The 10,936-nt window shown below is 36.4% G+C and overlaps 1 protein-coding gene across 3 annotated transcripts in view; it reads left to right on the top strand.

Annotated features, from left to right (window-relative positions):
* Positions 1-10,936, top strand: part of THOC2 (THO complex 2) — a 102,658-nt gene that overhangs the window by 57,957 nt on the left and 33,765 nt on the right. For all 3 annotated transcript variants that reach the window (XM_045295880.1, XM_045295879.1, XM_045295878.1), the window contains exons 10-16: positions 2,502-2,657; positions 3,161-3,333; positions 3,757-3,952; positions 7,172-7,213; positions 8,196-8,326; positions 8,428-8,529; positions 10,836-10,920. In XM_045295880.1, coding sequence (XP_045151815.1) covers positions 2,502-2,657; positions 3,161-3,333; positions 3,757-3,952; positions 7,172-7,213; positions 8,196-8,326; positions 8,428-8,529; positions 10,836-10,920 — 885 coding nt within the window. The remainder of the gene's footprint in view (positions 1-2,501; positions 2,658-3,160; positions 3,334-3,756; positions 3,953-7,171; positions 7,214-8,195; positions 8,327-8,427; positions 8,530-10,835; positions 10,921-10,936) is intronic.

Below are 10,936 nucleotides of genomic sequence, written 5' to 3'. Positions count from 1 at the left end.
TGAGGAATAACGAGAGGGAAAATGATATACAATGTTAACATCTTAAACAGGAAACTTGTTAAATAAATTTTGGCATATGCATACAATAAATTACTATGTAGCCATTAATGAAGTAGAAAAGAACATGTAATAATGTAATAATATGTTGCAGAATGAAATAAAACCTAAGTTGGGGAAGAAAAAAAAAACCGTTGAGGGAAAAAAAGAAATTATATTTGTCTATGCCAGGAGAAGGGAAGAGAGGAGTAGGCAGTCATATAGTACCCCACAATCAGTTCTTAAAGCCTTTATATGTTACTACTTTGTGCTGATTTGATAGAATACATGAATTTAAGGTTCTTTTCTTTGACAGTGTAGAAATCAAATACTTACAGAGTTTGAGGTTGGAAGTGAAGTTCAAGTTCTTAATCTTTATTGAAACTTTGAGGAGAGAAGCCAATATCTAACTATGTGGTTTGGGCTTCTCTGTATAATACAGTTTTAAGGGAAGCATGGGCTACTTCTCTCAAAAAAATGTTTAGGCATTCAGGCTAAATGGGAAACTGTTAGTCTATTTAAATTATTTTCCTTGCGTGGATAGTGACTTAACAGTAAACTTTTTTTAATGGCTGGACCATGATCTAGAAAATTGTGTATTTGATTGTAACAGAGGACTACAGCCCAACCTATCATTGTGTAATAATCTAAGTTTGTAGTATAAAAATTCCAGGTTTGCATTAGGATATCAATGAACTTAAACCTGTCTTAAATTATCTGCACTGCCTTTAAAATTACTTTCTGACTATTCTTATGTATTTATTTATTTATGGACTAGTCTTAGTTACTGTGGCTTTAAAACCTGCTACTATTGAGTTGATTCCAACTCATAGCAATTGTACATAATTTTGGAGGCTGGAAATTTTTCTGGGAGAAGATAGCCTTATCTTCCACTTGCTGAATGGCTTGTGGGCTTTGGTTACCAGTCCAACTACAAAGTTCAGTAAAACCTAGTCACGATCTTGGAAGCTGTCATAGTACAGCAAAGGAGATAAACCAGTGCTGGAGGTATGCACAAAATGCCGTGGAGTCTAAGGGTAGATAGCATCTCTGCTTACGAGGAATTTGGGAAGAATTTTACCAATTAGAGATGAGTAGGTATTGGCGGGGCTTAAATGGTGAGATTCTAGCTAGAAGGAGCAGAGTTTAAAGGCAGTAGATTCGAAAAAAGGCTTCATTGTCTCCGTGGGTCATTGGTACCTAGGGCATGTAGGGGAGATGTGGATGGAGGAGTGAGTGAGCTGGGGTTGCATTGTGAAGGGTCTTCCATGCTATCGTAAGTAATTTGGATGATCTTTCTCAGGAGTAGAAAGTTATTCAGGGTTTAAAGCACAGAAGTGATGTGCAGACTGAGAATATAGAGAAGGGAGAATTTGGAGATTTGCGCATGAAGTTAGAGGCAGGGCAGGTCTACTCTGCCCTATAAGGTTGCTAGGAGTTGGAATCAACTTGATAGCAGTGAGCTTGGGTTTGGGGGTTGATAGGGTAGTAGAACTAAAAGCAAGCACAAAGATATTTATTTAGAAATGTTTGAGTTTAATATTTTACCACATTCCCTTTATTGCTTACTGGTTATTTCCTTTGCATTAGACTTACATACTGAAATAGATTGCACATTTCTAGAGGGTGGGAACCCTACTTTTACAGCCCACTATAGCTCAACCCCAAAATAATGGTTTACTGGCTATATTTTTTCTTTATGTTGGGGTTATTTTATGAAGTTTGTATGTTTACCATCTTCCTCTTTAGCCTTTGTCATGATGGAATGGTGACTGAATACACTACTTTTAACTGAGATTTTTTTTCATTTAGCGGAGTAAAGTTTACTCCTTTAACATGATTCAGTAGCTCACCTCTCCCTAATTCAGCGGTTCTCAACCTGTGGGATGCAACCCCTTTGGGGGTCGAATGACCCTCTTTCAAAGGGTTCGCCCGATTCATAACAGTATCAAAATTACAGTTATGAAGTAGCAACGAAAATTTTATGGTTGGGGGGGGTCAACACAACATGAGGGACTGTATTAAAGGGTCGCGGCATTAGGAAGGTTGAGAACCACTGCCCTAATTGGAATGACATATAATATTTCATGTAACTTGGAATTTGGTCTTAAAAGAGGAAATCAGTGATATTTTTAACAAAACAGGTGCATGTTTTCTTTGGCAAGCTAGTATTTGGTAAGCATCACTGGTGTCACACTAACTTTAGGACCTCTAGCAGAAAGAAGATATGAAATTTCAAAATGCTGTGTGATCTTAAAAGGTGCCCCAAGTTAAAGTACTTAAACCTGTCAAACCATAAAAAAAATTACTTTGAAAATTACAAGAGAAACTTACTTAGAAGGGAAAACCATGGTTATGAATAAACTCGATTGCTTATTTACATATTTATTGAGAGTAGACAGTGTCTTTTTATGTGAGCAAGTTGATAGTAGTTGCTGTATGAACTTGTGATGAATCATTTTTAGCTTCTTCCAGCTGATAGCTGCATTATGGATGAACACAAACAAGAAATAATAGAAGCTAAGCAAATTGTTAGAAAACTTACAATGGTTGTATTGTCTTCTGACAAACTTGATGAACGAGAAAAAGAAAAGGAAAAAGAAGATGAGAAAGTAGAAAAGGTATGTAATTTATTCTTGTAAAATTGGAATTGTCTCCTGAACTTAGAATTATGAAATTTTAATTCAAATAGTTAATCAACTTGTGGAATCATCACTTGTTAAATGATTTTGATGATGATGAAACCTGGTTTTAGGGATTCTAATTTACAAATGACGGTTTGTTTTTAATCTGACAGTTTCCCACAAGAGGCTGCCATTTTTTCTTATATTTAATTTCAAAACTTCATTCTAAGTAAAATCACAAAATGGGTAAATTTCTCCAACTTATTCTTTATCTGTTATTGCCTCTCTGGACTTAGAAAGATCCTTCAAATAAAAATCAGTGAGTTCTAGTTTCCTGTGGCAAAATGTAATCTTAGTTTAATTGCAAGCCTATAAATTGTCATTCCTAATGTCTGCCAAATGCATTTTCTTTTCAGGAAAATATTCTTGAGTTTTCCATGGATAATACTAAGATTTCTTACTGTTTCCTAAATGTCTTTGCTGTGATTGTTCATTTTTAGCTACCTGACAACCAAAAACTTGGTTTGTTGGAAGCCTTGTTAAAGATCGGTGATTGGCAGCATGCACAGAACATTATGGACCAGATGCCTCCATACTATGCAGCTTCACATAAGCTAATAGCTCTTGCTATTTGCAGGCTCATTCACATAATTATTGAGCCTCTCTACCGAAGGTATGTTGTGGGATGCTTCAAAAATTACTGAGGTAGTAATAGTTTAGGCTTAAAAAAAGGTGGCAATACTTATCCTGTCTGTTAAAATTAAGCATATATTTTAGTGTATTTTTATCCAGAGATAACATTAGAGAGTGTGTCAGTTTGATATAATCATGGACTTGTCTCCTAAAGTCTATACCAGGTATAGAGGTATACAATATACCAGTTACAGAGGTATAGAGGTATACAATATACAGGTATATTGTAAAAGCTGTGCTTTGGTGCATTTCCCACTGGCTAAGAATTATCTGGTCATGTAAGATGAGGTAGAATTGAAAGATAGGAAGTACATATGAACCAGAAAAGTTTTATTGTACTGATTAAGATGACAGTGCTAGCAAGGTCTTGTTTAGTATGTGTAAATTTGGCTTCTTGTTATAGAGTTGGCGTTCCCAAAGGTGCTAAAGGCTCACCTGTTGCTGCTTTGCAAAACAAGAAAGCACCCAAACAAGCAGAGACTTTTGAAGATCTGAGGAGAGATGTATTCCATATGTTCTGTTACCTTGGTCCTCATCTGTCTCATGATCCCATTTTATTTGCAAAAATGGTTCGCATAGGGAAATCATTTATGAAGGAGGTTAGTACAACTTTTCTTTCAAGTAGAAAACTATATTTAAAAATAGCTGTGTTCTGTGTTTCGTTGTGTCATACCTCTGGAAAATAGAATGGGCCTACTTTAAGCAAAGGTTATATTGATTAAGGTTTAGGGAAACTCCATTGTATACTAACTGAAAATTTCCACCCAAATACAGCACATAACCTAGCAGGTCAGGTCATTTGTGACAGCTGACCTTTCTTTGGACAAGTGATCTCTTTTTTGAAACCCCATATGAGTAGTAGCTTCGTGGTCTTTGAGGCTTTGTTTCTTTTCATCAATTACTTTTACTTTGGTTGCAATTTTGAATCAGTACCATTATTTAGAGGAAGTCCCTTCAACCACAGAATATTGAGCATCCATTCTTTTATATTGTCGAGTCTACTTTTCATTGCAAGAAAACATATACAGAGAATAGTACACACCACATAAGTCTACAGCTCAGCAACTATCCCTACTACCCAGATCCAGAAATCAAAGAACCACCAGCTCGCCAGGGTCACTCTTGTCCTTCCTTGTAGTTCCCACTACCCACTAAGGGTGTCCATTTGTGATTTGTTGTGCTTGTAATCTGCTTTGAGGAGGTATAATTTACAATAAATGCTAGCAGTTTTTAATGTAGTTTGATTAATTTTGACCATGGTATGCAGTTGAATGTCCACAATAAGTTCTTTGTGTCCCTTTGCGGTTAATTCCTTGCCTCCATTCCTGTTACTCAGCAATCACTGATAACACTTTCTTTCACTATAGTTTTGCTTTTTTGGTAACTTCATAGAAATGAAATTGCATAGGTACGTTGCAGTATTCTTTGGTGTCTGATTTCTTCCAGTTAATATGTTTTTGAGATTCATCCAAGTTGTATGTGTCAACAGTTTCTTTTCTTTGCTGAGTACTGCTTCATTCACATGTGATGGATTGGGCGTTTGGCTTGTTTCTAATTGGAGCCATAAGCTATAAGTAAAACTGCTATACATTTTCTTGTACAAGTCTTTTGGTGGTAAAGAGCATAGATTTTTGGTTCACTTGGAATTCCATTGCTGGCTCATATGAATGGTGCTTTCCCTATATAAGGAATTTCTATAAATGTTCCCAAGTGTGCCAGTTTGCATTTCTAGAAGTCCATCTAGTTATTCTACATCCTTAACAACACTTGATAGAATTGAAAATTTCTGTCATTCTAGTGAATGTATATAATTCACATTTCCCTCGATGAGATATTGAGCATCTTTTCATGTGCTTATTACCACGAGTAACCTTTTTCAGTGATGTATGAAACTCTTGCTCAGTTTCTAATTGGGTTATTTTGTTTTTATCATTGATTTGTAAGGTTCTTTTTCTTCTTATTTTTTTAATCGTCTTATTAGGGGCTCATACAACTCTTATCACAGTCCATACATTGTGTAAAGCACATTTGTACATTCATTGCCCTCATCATTGTCAAAACATGTGCTCTCCACTTAAGCTCCTGGCCTCAGCTCCTCATTTTTCCCCCTCCCTCCCTGCTCCCTCCTCTCTCATGAACCCTTGGTAATTTATAAATTATTATTTTGTCATCTCTTGCTCTGTCTCCCTTCACCTACTTTTCTGTTGTCTGTCCCCCCAGGGAGGAGGTCACATGTAGATCCTTGTAATTGGTTCCCCCTTTCCAACGCACTTTCCCTCTACCCTCCCAATATCGTCACTCACACTACTGGTCCTGAAGGGATCATCCACCCTGGATTCCCTGTTTCCAGTTCCTATCTGTACCAGTGTACACCCTCTGGTCCAGCCAGTCTTGCAAGGTAGAATTTGGATCATGATAGTGGGGGTGGGGAGGAAGCATTTAGGAATTAGAGGAAAGTTGTACTTTTCATTGTTGCTACATCGCACCCTGACTGGCTCGTCTCCTCCCTGCGACCCCTCTGCAAGGGGATCTCCGGTGGCCTACTAATGGGCTTTGGGTCTCCACTCCGCACTCACCCCCCTCATTCTCTATGTAAGATTTTTTGTTCTGATGATGCCTGATACCTGATCCCTCCGACACCTTGTGATCGCACAGGCTGGTGTGCTTCTTCCATGTGGGCTTTGTTGCTTCTGAGCTAGATGGCCAATTGTTTACCTTCAAGCCTTTAAGACCTCAGATGCTATATCTTTTGATAGCCGGGCACCATCAGCTTTCTTCACCACATTTGCTTATTCTTTGTCTTCAGCTCTGTCTTCAGGAGTTGTGTTGGGAAGGTTGGAGCATAATTTGCATCTTCTCACTACATTAAGGGAGAGATAGATTTTTTTTCCCCTTGTCAGGCCCCTTTTGGCCTTACCTGAGTTAATAATTGCTTCTGTCAAAGGAAACCATACCCTTTTACCTTGCTAATTGAAACAATGTATTTTTCCCATCCAACTAACATTAGGCTCAAGAGGTAAAACTTTCTTCTGAATGAGGCTTAAATTAAATGTCATACAGAAGTTAAACTTCCCATATGGCAACACTCATTAAAGTCCTCAATCATGCAAAGCCATGCCGAATAGGCTCCTTTGTCCGGATAAAAAGTATATCACTTCCTTTACGTGGTATGGAGCTAAGTCCTCCTTCGAAATCTAGAGACTCCCTTGCTATCAGTTTTCAGTTGTCATTTTGTCCTGTGTGCAACCCACCCTGCCTGGACACATAAGCATTCTGGTTTCATTTGAAATGAATATACATTTTCAAGGATATCATCTTGGGGGGACCTGTGAATCAAAGATATTGTGTGGCCCTATGCCTTTTCATTCAATTTGTTCAAGTGAGGCAAAATGACTTTAGCTTTGTCAGCAATGTTGTTTAATATTTGAACTAGTTTTTTCAGTGAAGGCTTCTGTAGTTGTCAGTTAAATCTGTAAAGTGTGTTTACTTAGTAATGTTTCACTTTTGTTGCATTAATATTCCAATTGTTTAATTCTGTAAGGGCAAAACTCAGTTTTAGGATGCTTGGTTTTGAAATAATGAGGGTTAAGGAAATAATTTGTAAAATTCAAATTTAAAAATTTGTGGATGTCAAGAGTGGCTTGGAGATTAGAAATGTAGATGACATTTAAAAAATTAAACTGGTAATACTGACTACATTCAAAGCCCTGTGTGTGTAAAAAATAAGGAAACTATTCAAAACCACTTGCAAGTGAAATGAAATTTTGACAGTATGAGCTTAATTTTTGTGTGTTTTATTTATATTTTTAAAATTTCAGTTTCAGTCTGATGGAAGCAAACAAGAAGATAAAGAAAAAACGGTGAGTCTAGAAAAATGTAGTGTATGTCGAATGTTTGTCTAGATTTGGCCCAGAGCAGATTTTATGTAAATAAGTCCTTGTCTTTATTCAATTATTTATTTTTAAAGAAGCATTTAATTGGGAACATTTACAGATTTTATAACAATAATTCAATTAGATCAAGCATAATTTTACATATGCTGCTACCGTCGGTTACAACACATTTTCTTTCTTCTTGAGTTTCTTTATATCAGCTCCTCTTTATCCCTTCCTTCCCCTATCCTACCCCTCAGGAACTCTTACTATTATATGTCATTCTTATGACTTTATACAAATATATAAATTTTGCGGTGTCTGACACCATCTAATGGATCTATTCACCTACAATTCTGTTGTTCATTCGCCTCGAGTAAGTAAGTTTTAATCAAGTGGGAAGAATAATTTTATTCTTTACATGATGACCATACTTTCTAGTACATTGTACAAAGCTCTCTTGTAAGATTTAATACCTCCCTTTTATGAGCATGAACATGTTGGAAAAGGAAAAGTATAAAAGTCTTTTTATTTTCTTTGTACCTCTTTCCATTCTCTACCTCATTTGTTATCCAAACAAAACCAAAACAAAACCATCGCTGTCATATTGACCCTATAGGACAGAGTAGAACTGCCCCATAGGGTTTCCGAGGATGTAAAAATTTATTACAGCAGACTGCTACATCTTTCTCCCTTAGAACGACTGGTAGATTTGGGCTTGCGACCTCTCTGTTAACCATTGAGTGCTTCAACCACTGTGCCACCAGTGCTCCTTAGAGAAACATAAACATGCATTGTGAAATGGCCAATGATAGGGTGGGGATGGGGATTAGGTATTACGTATTTTGAGAACATGAAATGGCAGTATATCCATTGTGGTCATTAATTCATGTTGATTGGGTGGGGGGGATGGATTAATGTGCATAGGCAGTTGCTTCTTAATTAAGTAACTTTTTCCCCTCCTTCTTAGGAAGTCATCCTCAGCTGTTTACTTAGCATTACTGACCAGGTACTACTACCATCTCTTTCTTTGATGGACTGCAATGCTTGTATGTCTGAGGAACTATGGGGAATGTTTAAAACATTTCCATATCAGCATAGGTAAATACTTATTTTCAAAATTTTAACTACTGCTAGCTCTGATCTATTAAGTTTTACTTGTTTAACACTTTTTCTAATTCTGTATCATCTCCTTTTTAAAGATATCACCTATATGGCCAGTGGAAGAATGAAACTTATAACAGTCATCCACTTTTAGTAAAAGTTAAAGCTCAAACAATAGACAGAGCCAAATATATCATGAAGTAAGTTTTCATTTATTTTTCTACATATTAACATAAAGTACATCTGGATCTAATTTCCTCTCTTACAGCTAGCTTAAGTACTGAGCCTCAGTTTTGAGGAAGTTCATGAATGTTTTTGAATGTGGTAATTGGTTATATACTATAGATTAATTGGTTGTCAATGTTATGTGGTTTTATCACTACTAAATTAATAGTTGCCATGTTTATGTGGGTATAAAATCTACAAATATTCTTTAATATGCACATGTATTGCCTTTGCTCAGTTTGCATAATAGTTTGTACAGGCTAGTGTTTGAGGAATTACTTCTGATGGAAGTTTATTTTAGTAAAGCTGTCTTTATCTATTAGGATGATCAAATGGAAGTATGTACAGCTATTTCCCCAGGGACACATTCCCCCACCCCCTTTTTTTTTAATTTTTAAGAAAAACAACTTTTTTATTTTTGTGCTTCATGTTTCAATGGGATCAAAAAGTAAGAGTCATGTTAGTTTTTCTTTCTTTTGGTTGATTATTCCTAATTACATTTTGAAAATTTTTTTACTTTAGGTTAGTATCACAGGAGCCTTGATGGCGTAATGGTTATGCGTTGGGCTGCGATCTGCAAGATTGGTAGTTGGAAACCACCAGCTTCCCTTCAGGAGAAAGACAGGGCTTTCTGCTTCCGTAAGCAGTTAGTCTTGGAAATGCAAAGGGGGCAGTTCTTCCCTGCCCTGTAGGGTCGCGATGAGTTGGCATCAGCTAGATGACTGAGTTTTTGAGCTTAGGGTTAGTATCAGTTTCAATATACTGTCTTTCTACCCATATGCTTATACCTCCAAGGGAAAAAAGTCAGCACTGTGTAGTATTGTGTGTAATCTTCTACATATTTTTCATGTATATAGAGTTTAATACTAGCATTGTAGCTTCCTTTTCATACTATTGATAGCACATGATAACTACTGCATTGTAATTTGAGATTTTTACTTAATATAAGCAAAACACCAAACTCAACTGCCACCGAATTGATTTTGACTCATAGTGGCTCTATAGGACAGGGCAGAACTGCCCCTATGGGTTTCTGAGATTGTAAGTTTTATGGGAATAGAGAACCTTGTCTTTCTCTTGTTACTTTTAATATAGGAAAAAGGAAAGTGCTTTTAAGTATGTTTTTGTAGCTGGTGTGAGTTTGAGAGCAGAAGTTGTTCTTACTCATCCTATTTCTTGTGTAAGTTTGCAAGTTTTGCTTAATGTTTAAAATGTGAATTTGCTAGTGGTATTTAAAATGAGAATTTGCAACTGGCCATTCAGTAATTTATTCCATGAACCCTCATTGCGATATTTCATATATCAGACACTGCACTTGGGTGGTAGGAAGGCAAACAACAAATTATTTCTTTTATTTTTGTTGTTTCAGTTGGTTTTCCCTCTAGGGTTAGCCTTGGCAAGTAGAAAGGGTATGTGAAATAGGGTTGGGAGTGCGGAGAGGTGGTGGTAAGTTTAAAGATGGAACAGAGTGTAAACAGTTTAAAGACTGTTGGTCTCTGTTCTCTGGGGAAAAAGAAGATGGGCCATGGAGAATGGGAATTCAGATTTTTAAAAAATTTTTTTATTTTGTATTTTTTGGGAATTCAGATTTTGTTCTGTTCCATTTTCAATCTAGAAAGTGTCCTTTCTGTTACTTGTAACCTTTTCAAGTTTTAATGTTCGAGGTTTATCATGTAAATAGACTCATCAGAAGAGTTTAAGATTATGTGTAATAATTGTTTTGAATGATAAGCATTTCACTGACATGTATTTACAGAAATGTCAATTAAAGAACATTGAGTAGAGGAAAGGAATCGAATAGATTTTTAAAAAGTTTACTTTGTACACAAGAACTTTGTATATCAAGGAGCATAAAATTAGCTTTGCTTCTGGTAGGGTTAGTGAACCAGATAACATGAGGTATTTTTTTACAGCAATGCTACTTAGATATTTGAATCCCTGACCTGATAAGAGTGATTCTTTTGATTTGTTTTGATAAAGACTTGCATTTAAAGAGTTTTAGTGCTTTTTAGAATATTATGAACCGAGATTGTGTATTTCACAAGTATTAGGCATTTTATATAAAATCTCAATAACCCTCTGGAAGAATGCCTAACCAGAGTAGCCTAAGTCCTGCTGTAAAGAATATGCTGAATGTGGTTATTTGTATTTCTCTATTTTGGATCTATAGGAAGAGCCCCCCCCCCTTCCTCTCCCCCTCCCCCATCGTCTAAAAAAATCTATAGACCTTAGGAGGGAAGTTACTTAAGATGACCTGTGCAATCTGTTTCTCCTCTCGTAGGCGTCTAACCAAGGAAAATGTGAAACCTTCTGGAAGACAAATCGGGAAGCTGAGCCACAGCAATCCAACGATTTTGTTTGATTACGTATGTTTTAAGAGTA

Source organism: Echinops telfairi, unplaced genomic scaffold (assembly GCF_000313985.2).
Source record: "Echinops telfairi isolate 266 unplaced genomic scaffold, ASM31398v2 ScPeMD7_6080;HRSCAF=6971, whole genome shotgun sequence".
NCBI classification, from domain to species: domain Eukaryota; kingdom Metazoa; phylum Chordata; class Mammalia; order Afrosoricida; family Tenrecidae; genus Echinops; species Echinops telfairi.
This window is presented reverse-complemented; position numbering and strand designations above follow the sequence as displayed.